This window comes from Styela clava, chromosome 12 (genome assembly GCF_964204865.1).
Source record: "Styela clava chromosome 12, kaStyClav1.hap1.2, whole genome shotgun sequence".
In the NCBI taxonomy this organism is placed as follows: Eukaryota; Metazoa; Chordata; class Ascidiacea; order Stolidobranchia; family Styelidae; genus Styela; species Styela clava.
This window is the reverse complement of record NC_135261.1, coordinates 17,807,707-17,823,189: the sequence shown is the minus strand read 5'-3', so window position 1 is coordinate 17,823,189 and position 15,483 is coordinate 17,807,707. Positions and strand designations below refer to the sequence as shown.

Genomic DNA, 15,483 nt, shown 5'->3' with positions numbered 1-15,483 from the left:
GAAATACATTTGTGTTAGTGTGCAGCTGGACTCTTTAATTGGATAGAATAGTCATGTTTATTCCAGCTAAAGTATCCTTGCAGTATACGCATACGAATCCACTAGCATAAAGGCATAAAGAAAAGATAGGAAGTTAGTCTCGCGCAACCCAACTCAAATCCCAGCAGTTTGTTTTATATTTTCCACCAAGAGTTAATTTGATTATTCTGTGGACAGTTTATTGCCAATAGCCAAAGAATAGTTCTCTAAAAAAAGATTTTTAGCCAGCACATTCCTCGGGTTATCAACGAGCACCTCTTGTCGGGTATTATGACATTATAGATTGGAGGCTATTGGACATTTATCAAGAACTACGCGCACCGGCAGTTTTATGTTTTATATTTCCCACCAAGCGTTAATTTGATTAGTTTGTGGACAGTTTCTGCCAATAGCCAAAGAATAGTTCTCTAATAAGAGATTTTCAGCCAGCACATTTCTCGTGCTATCAACGACCAGCTGTTGTGGGGTATTATGATATCATAGATTGGTACCTGTTGTATAGTATATTGTACTACAAACACTGACAGTTTTATGTCTTTTTGTGCGCAATCAACATGTAAGTAAAGCCATACCCATGTATGCTAATGCCGTAAATCGATCACTCGCCTTTTTGGAGTTTTTTAACGCTTTTAATGCGCTAATCATATGAACAACCCGTATTGGGCATATAATTCGTAGATGGAACCGCATTTACATAAATTGTATTGTTATTAAATGATCTTGCAGTACTTGTACATGACTCTAATGGATGTATTAGTTTATTGAGTTGGCTATATGCATATAACTTGGCAGTGTTTGGACATCACCTTAATGGCTGTATTTGTATATTGAGTTGGCTATATATCAGACATGGGCAAAGTACGGCCTGTGGACCGGATCCGGCCCGCTAGGTAATTCAATCTGGCCCTCCTGATGCTGCCGCAACAAAACTGAAACCAAATTTTGATATTTTAGTTTCTACGCAGTAAAGGTTCGTATCTCTGATATAAATCAGAATAACACCAAAATATTGCATCAATATGTTTTTTAGGTCCAACAGCTAAGGAGACATTTTCGTATCTTTCTTATCAAAAATGAAAATGTAGTACAATTTATGACAACAATCAGAGACTATGTCAATTTTTTATATTTGATTGTAAATTTAAAAAAAGGTTGATTGTTTGTCAAAATCCCAAATGTAGACTTAGAGATTTAAAGTTAATTTCTAGAGTTCATGAGATGAGAGATTTCTAGAGTTCAATTTATCTTTGCGAGCTTTCGAAGCTTGGCTGCAAGCGACTCCTTAATTTTTCATTTCTAACTCCTTAACTTTTCATTTCTAACTCCTTATGAGTGCATATTCGTTTAGGCAAATGTTGTCATTTCTTTAGTTTTTAATAACGAATCGAAGCGCCGAATAGCTGTCAGCTTCTAACTAAGTGCTTTTCAGCTACTAACATCGGCTTTTTTTACAAATCCGATCTGCTATTCAAATGTCTCGTACTCTTTTTTTATCGACTTTTATATGCCACTTTTAATGAGGCCCATTTTTTTGTTTTGCAGTATTTTTATAACAAATTTTACCGAAATGCCAGTTATGAAGTTTTTCATCTGCCCTAAAATATATCTGTTTTACTAACAAAAAGTCCTAATTTAATTCGTACAGTATTGCATTTTGTGAAGCGATTGTAAAATTATGTCAAGCCCCCAAGATAATGAGAATAGAAAGTGTTGAGTACACGGCTAGTGAAACTGTATCTAATCTTTTGCGCTTCTTCGCTTTTCGCGTTCTTCAAGCGACAAATCCTTTTCTCTGACAACAACACGTGCCAGGTCACGTTATTGATTTTCAGATTAATCAACTGACATAAACAAGACGAGACTCTTTGGTACATTTATTGTAATCCACATATATTTCAAATAATTTATGTGCATATATATTTGTACATAAAGAAATATGGATAAAACTCGTCTATTTCATTAAGAAATTCATCTTCTTCCTCCGCCATAACAGCCATTTTTACTGCATGCATTCCTGCAGTCGCATCCACAAGGTGTCTGAAAATAGATTAATATTAAGTAATTTCGATTTATTTAAAAATAAATATTTGAGACAAGCAGCACTGGACAAGCGTACAGCTCGGATAAATTGACAACAAAAGCAAACGATTTGAACCTTATTTTTCGTCGAGATATCGCAAGAAAGTGTCGTGAATTAGACAGGCCAGATTAATTTGAATTCAAGTAGGCAAATATAATATTGAAAATATTATTCGTGTATACAAAGTAACATCAATTATTACATTACGTGATTAGAAAATACACAAAATGTTCATTTCAGGAAATGAAACTGAACAAAACTTTTAAATTTTTAAGGAACGTTATATGCAATCTAAAAATTATTGCTTCAAATAAAATGTTAGACACGGGTTGGTTCGTTCTTACACGTGATCAACACGTGAGCTTGAGCTCATTTACCTTCACATTCCCAATTTCTAGTTCCAGACTTGCATGAAAAAATTCAAAACTAATTCAACTCCATAATTCCAGGAATTTAGATTAAGTGTATATTTTTGAAGTAAGATCGGATATGCTCATAAAACAGCGGAAAGTTCATTTGCATACTAATAACAGACCGCTTTTGGAAACACTATTTCTAATCCAAACCATTGAACACTGGAAGTTTTGGATTATACAACATTTAACTAGTCAGTTACCATAACAACGCACCTTTATAACAACATGTCCTTCGAATAGCTTTCTGTCTTCCTCGTAGATTGTGTGTATGTCACGAAAGCACCAAATTGTGAAACATTTACAGGAGATCTCTTCACCATCTTCAGCTTTCTCTGTAGCGGGATACAGATGTGGTTTTTCATCTTTCATGGGTTCCGGATATAAATGTGGTTTCCCATCGTTTGAAGATTCCGGGTACAACTCTTTGTCATCGTGGGGTTTTAACTTACAGCTTGCATACATTTTTCTTAAAAATTGATTTTATTAAAGACTCAAAGTTACATACAGCTATTACCAAAAAATGAAAATCGTTATAACTCCCACTCATGACGTAAAATAATAATTATAACTCATTTTAAGATGGGAAATACAATTACGGGAAACTGGACATTTTCTTCAATTTTAATGCCCTGATAACATTACTTTATATATATATATAGGCCTATATAACTTCTTAGTTATCAAATGTATTATCAAGTGTTCATATTGACAACTTTGTGTATTTAAAACACATATTGACACATATCAATTTTATAAAACGATCATAATAGTGTTGAATCATACATTACAAACTTCCGTTTGTTGAATAACCAACCAACTTACTTGCACTCCACTGCAGCGTGAGGGAAGGGCTTAAATAATCGAACTACTTTTCTGCATTTTGTTGAACCGTAGAAGGATTTCTGAATACATTTTCTTTCCTTGCAATTAGAAACCAAGTCGCCGCTGTATACGATGCCTTTGGGAGCAGGACATGAATTTTCCGGGCTGGGGAATTTTCTGTACACGAAATCATTTCATTATCGGCTGCGGAAACACGTCATTAATTATCGATTTTAATCGGTAAGTATGTTGATAGGTATTTGTCTGTTTATCTGTCTGTCTGTTAGATGCACGCGATATCTCACGAAAATGAGATTGGATCTGCTGCAGATTTTGCATGTGCATTCATCATATCTCGTACCAGTAGCCTATTGATTTTGGACGAATTATGTTGTACAATTAGCGAGTTATTAATTGATTAGTAATGGGACACAAGGTGTCACTATGGTGTAAGAGCGCTGTTTTGGGGATTCCCTAACTTTCGATCATTAAGTCTTCGGTCTTTGACCGATATTCTTGTATTGATTTGTTATTGTTTCATATTCAATAAGCGTAATCGTGATTTTCTTGACAGAATGTAATTTCAAATTCAATGTAATTTCAAACACACGATATGTTCAATATACAAAATGCGTTGTTGTTTGAATCTGAAAGGTTTTGATGATAAAATACTGATCCGTACTTTCCTCCGAAGATGAGTATTTTTTATTTGAAGAGGTGATGCATTTATGACTGAAAACTACGCAGGAATAAAATAAAATGTCTGCGGTTCAGTAAAAATTATAATAATTTCAATTTAAAAAATACACATTACTCGAAATCTCTGCATTCTGAAGTGTTTTTGAAATCAAGTCCTTTTTCTCGTGGAAAATCAAACTTTTTTGCAGAGTAGACAGAGATCTGAAAATGGCATTTCAATGTTACATAGATCGATGGAAATTTTCAGACCTACTTTTTTGAGATCGGAAAATGAATAATTATTTTAATAAATTCAGTATTTTGGTCTGACAAGAATACATGGTAGAACAAGAATACATTTTTGCAAAACTTATACATGATATTAACATACGTCAGGATCGAATGTAGCATAGAATTCTTCAAGATTAACTTCTTTCTTCTTTCTGTCCCCGCAGACTCCAGCAATCAGGAGAACGAAGATTACAATCTTCATTGTTTAATATTTTTTTTATACAAGCTTTCTGAAACATAAGTATAACATTACAAAAACAAGTCCTAATTGACTATTTTAAACTTATAGTCCGGCAGATAAAGGGCTTTTTTGGGCCCAACCTTGTTTTCAGACATAATTTTTTTTTAATTGTGATTATTCATCTTGGGGGTCGTTGCCCATCATTTCTACATGGGTGTGGAGTTTGCAGCCTTGTATTCGTACCAAGATGGCGCACAACCTGAACATTGTATGTGTACCAGGGTAGTGTTCAGGATGTGCGTCATCCTGGCACGAATACTTTCGGAGCGCCTTAATCCACTTAGAAAAAATTGCTCAACATTAAATATTCCACACCCACCTGGGTATCATTATTTATGTCATCGACATTATATCCAAACAATAAAAAAAAAACTCAAACTCAAAACAACCTTCGGCCACGATTCTTCCGGACTAATACACATTAAAAGCCAAATGTGCGTAAAACGAAATTCACAATAAATTTGATATCTTCTAATCAACTTTTTCTAGTAAATTTGAGCTAACTAAACGAATGGCGTTTATTATCAAAAATATCCATCGAGTCGATCCAATATGAATGAGTTATCGAGACAGACGAGAAAAATATTTAATATAGACAAAAAATACGACACATATTCGTGAGCCAATTGGAGACTGTGTCAGTGTCTCATGATTAGTTGGAGATTGAAAAAAGGTGATTTTCGTTGAAAGTTTCATTTCGTAGGTCGTGAACATCAGATTTTATTATCTTGTTGTCGATCAACTAATATCGTGGTTCTGAGGTTTCCTGATCTTATGGAACTCATCCTGTTGTGGAAATATTTAAAGTAGTGATTGCGGTATGATAAACAGATTTTTCATGAAAATGTTGAATTTATTTATTTAGAATCTGCATTCATAGCCACAGGGGATAAACAGTACACTGAACTGAAGTAATTAAGATCATTCTTCCGCATTCTCCCTACTATGTACCACTACGAGATAAGATAAATATAATTTTTTAATATATTATCAGAATGTCATACATATTTTAATATATTTGATAAAATGAAGATCTATATTTTCTTTTGTAAATATTTATACTTTTCTTATTTTTCCACCGAAGGGCTTTGATAAAATTCTCACGTTGTATCGTATAAACAATTTTAGAAATGCTGAATATTTTATCATTTTCCCCAAGAATATAACACACAATGAGGTAAAGTGACAACATCAATCACCCCATCCACAAAACCATCTTCTCGTATGTTTGTAAAATTTCTAATGCCTCATTCTTACTAAAGCAATTATTTGCTTTCTATTTGTGTGCAGTCGCAACCGCAGTGAGTTAAATATGTTCAAAACATTATACAGCTCATTCTTGTTGTTTAATATCGACCAGAATCTCCCTTAACGCTGTGTGCAAAGTTTCTTCATTAATTTCTGATCAATCATATGAAATAAGTAAGACGAGACTAATTACGAGACACAATACTACATTTGGTTGTAATTTGCAAATAATTCAAGTCATTCATATAGTCAGTCATAAATTGTATATGAAACAATATTCATACAGATATTCAATTTCTTTGAATATTTTATGTAGTCATATCCATGATATTCCATTCTGCAGTCGCAACCACACGGTATCCGAAAAAGGGGTGATATTTGGTAAGTTTGTTATTGGTATTAAAAATAGGATGTTCGAGACAAGCTGGCATGGGACATACGTAGTAACATTTCACTGATAGAAGTACATTTTAATTCAAAAGACTTAAGTCTATAATTGTACATGAAACAATATTCATACAGATCTTGTATTTCATTGAATATTTTATCTTTTCTTTTTGTAGTCATAATCATGATATGCCATTCTGCAGTCGCACCCACACGGTATCCGAAAAAGAGTTAATATTTGGTCAGTTTGTTACTATTATCAAAAATAGGATGTTCGAGACAAGTTGGCTATAGGACATACGTAGTAACAGTTTTCTGATAGAAGTATATTTAAATCAAAAAAAGATCCATATCGGAATAAGCATTCATATAGATTGCTTGGAATGGAAATGAAATTGAAATCCTTGTCTTAATTCTTTGAAATATTGATAATTAAATTTTCAATATTTGAGATGTCAGTTTTGATACCATTGTTTTCGACGCGACGGAATGTTGCAAAAAAGTGTTGTAAATTAGTTTGGTAAGATTAATTTAAATTGAAAAAGTCAAATATTGACTCTATCTTTCATGAATATACAGTGACATCAAATAATGCATTACTTAATTAAAAAATACACAAAATGTTCAGAATTTCTCTTTGCAATTGAAGGTTTCCATGAAGTTGATCTGATTTTTCTTGGAAATACTTGCTAAAAAAGATGCTTAGATTTTTAAAGTGTTGACTTATAAAAGCAAATTACTTTTTTGTGTCAACACAAGCATTTGTCACGACCTTTTGCAAACGTGGAAACGTAGGACCTTTGACAAAGTTTGGTTTACGCATCAACTGGAGTTAAAACTCCTAAAATAAATGCGCAGGTATTCGTCAATGCCTTTGCAATTTAGATATAATATTGCAATATATTTGGCAAACCGGCAAGTTGGTTGACGCGAACGCGAACCGGCGAAGGGCTCATGGACCAGTAGAGTAGGATTATTACTCGCAAGGACAGTAAAAACGTAACAACCCTCACCAAAAATAGGTCTAGTTAAAAATTTGTAATTCGTCTTCATTTCGAATATATATAAATAGTTGGTAATTAAAGTCTGAAAATGTTCATTGATCCAAATGTTCGTTGGTGCAAATGTACATTGCTGCAAACGTTCGTGGGTCCATATGTACATGGGTGCTGATGTCCACGGGTGCAAACTATATGCGGGTGCTAAAATCTATGGGTGGAAATGGATGGATGCAAATATAGCTGGATGCAAAGGTATGCAAGTGCAAATGTATTGAGTGCAATTTACGGGTGGAAATGTATGTGGGTGTATGAAAGTATATGGCGCTTTCAACAATTTAAGTTATTTGCGCCAGACAATTTAAATCAAACTTTGTATATGCCTATGGTACTCTTGATACTTCACAAAATCAACAATACAATAGCAGGGAAAATGCTAGGGTTGCTTAAGACAGCTCTGAGTTAAAAATCAATGCCATAATCGCGGCATTTCATCTTAAGTATGTGCCTTTCCTTTCCATATGCACGACAGTTCATTAGAAAATGTTCTACCGTCTCTGGAACATCACAGAAATCGCATAGTCCTTTACTATGACATCCTATTATATATATGATGTTGCTTATTTAAACGGCAATATCCTGGCTGAAGTCAAAATAAAATTTTGTCCAATATTCGTGGTGACCAAGTGGAATTCTTGATGCTGTCTTCAATTGCGGGGAAAATTGTCTTATAATTATAATAAAACGCTTGGTCACTGTGTATAAAATGTTGATCCCATTTATTAGCGCAGAATTGTCAAATTTGGGAATTGATTTCGTTTTGTGATTAAGATAATCCTTTGTCCACATCGACTTTCGCCGCTGATACCTTGCTATTTTGTCGGCGATATCATTACCCGGAATGACAACATGCCCTGGAGCCCATAGTAATGTGATTTTGCATCCTTGTTCCTGTAACTTAAAAAGACAAGTCTGAATATTTGAAGATATATTACTAATTTTATCCGAGTTATTATTTATAACATGATCAAGTAAGTGATAAGTATATTCCATTTATAGTTATTTTTTGACCATGCAATGGCAATATAGATTGCGAAAACTTCGCAATCAAACGAGGAACAGTCTTTGTTCAGCCTAAAACCCATACGAGAATTATCATATGAAACATAAACCGCAGCAAAAAGTATATTCGATAATGTATCGTTGATGTTAATTTCATCCAAATACCATGGAGGAATTTCTTCGTTTTCAATAATACTGATGTCCAATTTGTCAATATCGAAAGTCCTTGCAATCACACCAAATATACGAAATGTTGGAGAGTTGGGAAATATCTCATGCCATGAGTGTTCGATGACTTCGTGGCAAGGATGGTCAACAAATGTTAGCAGTTTAGCTTTATATAAGAGCCATAATTGTAGACGTCGTATACTCAACGGCATCTCGTAACAACAAACTTGTAAAGCAAGTTTAGGCGTACTCATCATGCCACCTGCAGCGATGCGTAAACATTGAGATTGGATAATTTCGATTTTTCTTATGTCATATATTGATGTTGAAAAATACGCTTCCATACCATATTCAACAAGAGAGCTATGCTCAAATATATGGACACGTAGCGCCACCCAGTGGCAATAATTTTGATGACGCCATAGCGAAAAAAAAAGTAATAGCCTTCTGGAGAAAAATTTTATCTTTAACCACTGAAAATATCAAAGCAATTGGTCCTGTATTCGAAGAGAAAAGCGATTTTTTAAAAATGGAGACGGAGACAAATAACAATAACAACAAGAGAGCAATGCTCAAATATATGGACACGAAAACTATTTGCAATAATTGCATCACGCTGTTAAACCGGCAAATATTTTTTGCATTGATGAAACCGCGACCACCATATTTCATAACATGTTGAACACTATTGGAAAGATTGTAATGCTTCTTTATTAGCATATTGATGTTGTTTACCGCAGAACTGTAATGAAAAAAGGCTAAAAGAAGAGCATAAACATTGCAGCTGTGCAAGCGTACAAAAAAATGGAATAAGTTAATTTGACTGCAAATGCAGTAAGAGTAAACATGTAAATAAACTTGATATGATTTGGCACATACCTACGTCATTGACTGTACAGTGGTCATATATTTCATTCTCACATCTGCAAATTGCAACAATTTGATTTTTAAAATAGGTGAGTAGGCTATCGATCAATTTATATTTGATAAAACTGAACAATATACCTAACTAATCCCATACAGCCATACCAGACTTGGAATGGTACCTTACCGGTAACCAGACAAGAGGCTGTGGTTCGCAATATGGTTAAGCCGTTCTATAGGCTTTCCTCTCCATCGGGATAATTATGTAAATCTTATCCTTTTTGTAAAGTCTCTTCCTCTGCATATTTCTGTATTTACTGATTTATGTACACTAACCTGCTGCACATGTTGAAATTTTTGTGAAGTTTCTTCCTCTGCATACGGTACCATACGTATTTATGCAAATGTTGTTTCCAAAAAAATGTAACGAAACAGCGAAAAATTAGAAAGGCATAGCAGCTGTGCAGACATGCTGGCTAATTACAAAAACTTAATTTCAATGCAGGCACACACTCTAAAGTAAACAAATATAATTAATGCAACTAGTACAGTAATACTGTACTAGTCTACCGATATCGTACCTGTACAGCTGTACCGGTACGTACCGTAACGGACTACGGTACCGGTAAGACGGTACGTGCCGTACAGGCCACAGGGACTGTCATAGCTTTCCCAGCTATCGTACCGGTACCAGGGTACCGGTATCACTTTCGCTTAACACGGGAACCACAGTCTACAAATACTGAAATATATGGAAAGTGAACATTGATTGATTGATTGAACACCGAGCGAAACAGTACCGGTAGTTTAACTTAACCTCAAAAACCTTTCATTGCGGGTACCGGTAACCCCAAACATCTCGATTCCCCATAAACAACTCTTAGCGGAGCAAGAATTACGATCGCTTCTCAGTTGATATGCCTTCGCGCAATCGCCACAAGGTGTCACTATTTTTTTATTCTGATCACTTCTTTGAACACAAAAAACGAATCTCTCGAAGTCCACAGGCAAATTTTAAAATAAATAAAAGTAATAGCCTTCTGGAGAAAAATTTTATCTTCAACCACTGAAAATTTCAAAGCAATTGGTCCAGTATTCGAAAAGAAAAGCGACTTTTTAAAAACGTGTCAAAGAACAAGAACAACAACAACAACATAATATTGAAACGATCGTTATGTCCACTTCGTGTCCAATAACAACAAAATTTTGAAACAATCGTTATGGCCACTAAACGTGTCCAATAACAACAAAATTTTGAAACGATCGTTATGGCCACTAAACGTGTCCAATAATGGGTCGAACCAAGGATCTGTACAATAACAAAAGGGGTGATTTGTTAGCTCTCCAGCTGGTTCCAATAAGCAAACGTAGCGGATTAATCCGTTTACTGCATTTTTGTACAACATATCCGATATGTCTCTTATAATTTAATCGCCTATCGAAATAGACTCCGAGGTATTTTACATCATTCCTGACCGGTAGTATTACTCCGTTTATGTGTAGTTGTATTGGTGGTAATTATCTTTTTCGGGTGAAGAGTACAACTATTGATCTTGTGACCGAGATCTTAAAACCCCATTGGAGCCCCATTCGCCAAACTTCTTAAAAAGCCGCGTTTACGAGCACGTGACCTTGTCTCTCAAAAACGCAGTTACGAAATCTCGTTAAGTGTGATTCACGAAACATCTCGTAAAAACCTTACGCACGATCACACAAGTTCTCTCAAAATCTTACGCACGGTTGAACAAAAACCACCGTATGATCGCTCAACCGTATCATTCACTGCCACTAGCCACCCGGCGCGTATAATCCTATTTTGCAACGATCTCTGTTCTACTTTTTGCAGCCTGTGATTCAAAATTCAGGGTATATAGCAGTAATCTATGGATAAATGAAATAAATTTTGAGATACATATTGTGGAACTACTTCTGTAACAGACAATAAAATAGATGAATATGTAATACCATATTTGATGTTTGTACGGTGTTTTTGTTGGCGTATATAGGAGGGTCTACAGCTACTAGACTACAGTCACTCTTCTCTAAGTTAGGCATTTTGATGATTTTTCATACCAAATTTTCACGAATTATGCAAACACCACATTATTTGTTGGGATGCATGTCGCGCCTACTTGTCTTAGGCCAGTAATGTATTGAACATACATCTTTACAAGACGTCTGTTTTGGCGCGCAAAAAATTCTCTCGAATCATTTCTCTCGAATATTAACGATACTTCGAGAATACCATTTTTGCCTTTTACCTTTAACGAGAAAGTGGGTGCTTTGCGAACACGTTAAGATTAAGCGATAAAGAAGTTTGGCGACAATCCAATGAGTTCTGAGAGAAAATGATTGAATCTTCAGATTTGAGCCCAATAGAGCGCTATCGTCTGCAAACAATCCAACATTATCTGATGAAATAGTACTAAGCATATCGTTTCTCATTATATTGAAAAGCAGTGGACTGATTACGCTCCCTTGAGAAATTCTGTTTTCTAATGAGAAAATATTTGAAAGACGGCCTACTCTAACCTGAAATGAACGATTTGTCAGAAAAGATGCAACGAAAAGCCAAATTTTCCCCGTGACACCAATGTTATATAGTTTGTATAACAGTCCTCTTTTTCCTACCATTTCATAAGCTTTTTCCGTGTCTAGGAAAAAGTACAGATCTTTTATTTGGTAAAGCTTTATATATGTCATCGTGTAATTTAAGATATGCATCAGTCGTAGATTTCCTTCACCTAAAACCGCTCTGTTCTCTACATAATGTGTCATTTTTCTCAACAAATCACTTCAGTCTGCGAACTATAATTCTTTACAAGACCTTACATAAATTGTATGTTTGAAATATATAGGCCTATATGAAGATGGTTGGTGTTTTTTGTTTGTTGAATTTAAGAATCGGAATTACAACAGAGCGTTTCCAGGCATCTGGAATACTCCCTTTTAGGCCGCGAGCCGAGGCCATGAAAAACGACTAGAAAGTGAATTTCGTAGCGCACATCAGGTAACTACCTGAAAATGATTTTAAAATGTTCCTTAAAAAAATTTAGTAACAAATATTGTCTTGTTCCCACTTCCAAAAGTTGCACGTTTTACGGAAAAGACGCTTTTACTACAAGAAATCTGTGCTATGATCTGTCCTATATTTTCTGCATTTTCGACAATGAACAATGACTTCTGCATGACGTAACAATTGAATCGAATCAGCTGTTAGCGAGCGGATGAATATTAGTTATTACTGCTCGACCTTGCGTTGAGTTGGGCTGCCTTTCCATAGTTCTGTTTAGTTATTATTAGTTAAGTTATGCTAAGACGTTGTTGAAAAATGTATAAGTAAATTATTAAACACTTGTAGATCCTTACCACGAATATGGGCCGTGAGACGAAGCCTTGAAATCGCCCAGAAAATGAGTTTCGTATCGCACATCTGGTAACTAAATAAATTCTTCAGTTTTGTGTGAAAATGAACATACTGAACGCATCACAGCTTGTTCCACAATCCTGATGCGAAATTGAATATAAGAGGTTCCCGGAAATTCAATAACCATAAGTTCACAACACATACATAAGAACTATGCAATTCGAGAGCTCTACAGCACACTAACACAAATGTATTCCTGTAATGTTTTGCCTGACCAAAATCGGACTTCCTCAGTCAATCATAATTTATTGGGTAGATTACAAAAAATATGGCATATATGTAACCAACAACAAAAAATACTTTAATTGTGTGATAGGAGTCGCGAGTGACCTCGGAAGCAGCGACACTAACAACGCTGATTCACATTAGCGAATAAATTTTAGGTAATAACCACAAGCAGTTTACAACAAGAACAGCATAAAAAGCTACATCCATTTTACAGAAGCTATCGAACGTATTTTTTTTAAGCAATGAAGTCACAAATTTACATTGTGAGCACGAAAACACAAATAAATCAGTTATTTCTCACTTAGAAATTTACCAGAAAAGTCAAGAAAATTAAATGAATGTACAATATGTACATAACATAGTAAACAGAAATATTACAATTAGTCTTTTTTTAGTTTATGTGGTTATGTTTAATCCATTTTATAGCACTGATATTAGCAGGGATTAGAGCCTGCGTTAGGTCGGATTGGTGGAACATTGCCGTCTTCGTTTGTAGTACAGTATCTAAAATGAGGAAGAAAATCATATTTGGAACAGCAGGAGTGAAAAATACCACTAAATACTAACTAATACCTCGAATACATACCGTAATGCATTTTATCTGATGTACTCAATGAGCGTATGTACTACAGTCCAGCAGTGTTTGCATACCATTACTAGACTATATCTACACTAAATTTTGATATATCACAGTCTGAAACTGCCCTATGACAGTATGGGTATGGACTATAGGCTTAGACTATATTTTAAAACATCAACTGTCTGTCTACAACTTGATTTCTTACCTCTCAATCGTTTCCAATGCTACTTTCTTTCCACTCCGGCATAACTTACCGTATCATTGCTTCCCAGGTTCTTGTCGACTCTATGAATTCAGATTTAGACCAACCGTTTAAAATTGATTATTTTCTTCTCTTTCACACAACCGTGCATTACAGAAACAGCCATTAACTTCTATTTACAATCATGCTGTGGCCTATATAGTAGTATAAGTCTGCTGAATAGTCAAGAAGAGTCATTAAATTAATCATAAACATTTCATGCAAGCCAGAAAATATCGTTGTTTGTGACATATTATTAGGTCTAGCCTTCCTTGGAGTTACCGCGCCGTACCTATTTAACAACGTCTTATGAGCTAGTGCTCAACTAAAATTGACATTTATGGTAAGGATATACAAGTGTTTAATATCTTACTTATACTTTTCAACACCTCCTTAGAATAACTGAACTAATAATAACTGAAAAAAAAAAAAAAAACTATGGAAAGGCTACTCAACGCAAAAGCGAGCAGTAGTAGTACATCTGATATTCATCCGACCACTGGGGATTCACCAACAACTGACTAATTTGATTGTCACCTCATGCAGAAGTCTGCGTTCATTAGCCCATGATACCGAAAAAGCAGAGAAAATAGGACAGATGGTAACACATATTTATTGTAGTAAAAGCGTCTTTTCTGTAAAACGTGCAACTTTTGTAAGTGGGAACAAGGCAATATTTGTTACTAAATTTCTAAGGAATATTTTAAAATCATTTTCAGGTAGTTACCTTATGTGCGCTACGAAACTGAAAGATAAATGGCCTCGGCTCGCGGCCTATTTGTTAAAAATTAAATTGAACAAATTTGAGTAATAAGTCTTTCCATTCTGCAGGCAATTTTATAAGCATCACGTAGCAAATCTTGTCTAGTCGTGGAGCAGTGCTTTTTCTTGGTTTTAAAACTTGTTTTTTCATTGTGATATTTTTATCCAATTTGTGATTAGCCTTGAAGATTGTTACGTCATGTGAGGATTCGAATGCGATCTTTCTTTGAATGAAATGTCGGGGTGTAGATTTCATTGCTACAGACCGTCGGGAACGAACTCGCCAGAAGCTCAGCTTTTAGGGAATCTTTGATTGCTGTTATACCATTGTGTTTAAGGCCGGGGATTTGTTCGTATACCTTGCTTTTAGTGAAGCGCCTAACCATTTTTACTTATCGATCTTAAGATCAGTAAGTAGGTTGATAGGTATTTGTCTGTCTGTATGTCTGTTTGTTAGATGCACGCGATATCTCACGAAAGCGAGGTTGAATCTGCTCCAAATTTTGCATGATAAGTCTTCGGTTTCTAACCGATATTCTAGTGTATACGTTGCTGAGTTTTTCATATTTGTCTAGTGAGCTACAGTAATCATCCAACTCTTTCTCTTAGCCTTTAATATTATTCTTCTTGCTTCAGATCTACGTTTTTATAAAGTAGCCTATCACACTTTCGATGGACTTCGACATCGACATCAATACGGAAACTCACAAGAAGTGTGATATTTTATGTCATTTACTCCTATGTTTTGGTTGGAACTAGTTTGCTTGAGATTTCGGTGTTGGAAATTTCTCGATTATCTTTGGTATCATGAATTTTTTATATCCGTATTGTTGTACACGTAGTGGACATAACGATCGTTTTGCATTTTATGCTGGTACTCTTCTTATTGTTATTATTCTTCGTCACCATCATTATAAAATCGCTTTTCTCTGCGAATACTGGACCAATTGC

General features: G+C 34.9%; 1 protein-coding gene and 1 long non-coding RNA gene across 2 annotated transcripts; both read right to left on the bottom strand.

Moving 5' to 3' along the window:
- Nucleotides 1-1,900: 1,900 nt before the first annotated feature.
- On the bottom strand, nt 1,901-3,480 carry LOC144430503 (uncharacterized). The gene is made up of 3 exons (XM_078118494.1): nt 3,358-3,480; nt 2,749-3,001; nt 1,901-2,076 (listed from the first exon to the last, which is right to left on the bottom strand). The coding sequence occupies exons 2-3, from the start codon at nt 2,995-2,997 to the stop codon at nt 2,008-2,010; spliced, it is 318 nt and encodes a 105-aa protein (XP_077974620.1). The 5' UTR covers nt 2,998-3,001; nt 3,358-3,480; the 3' UTR covers nt 1,901-2,007.
- Nucleotides 3,481-8,975: 5,495 nt separating this feature from the next.
- On the bottom strand, nt 8,976-9,798 carry LOC120329398 (uncharacterized). Its single transcript, XR_013479717.1, has 2 exons — nt 9,310-9,798; nt 8,976-9,172 (listed from the first exon to the last, which is right to left on the bottom strand). It is a non-coding gene; the product is annotated as an uncharacterized LOC120329398 (long non-coding RNA).
- Nucleotides 9,799-15,483: the final 5,685 nt, after the last annotated feature.

Bases quoted from the DNA above. Each gene is read 5' to 3' on its own strand.
- LOC144430503 (XM_078118494.1), bottom strand. From the start codon at position 2,997: ATGTATGCAAGCTGTAAGTTAAAACCCCACGATGACAAAGAGTTGTAC. The intron at 2,077-2,748 runs GTGCGTTGTTAT...ATCTATTTTCAG, and splicing joins AAGGACATGTTGTTATAAAG to ACACCTTGTGGATGCGACTG.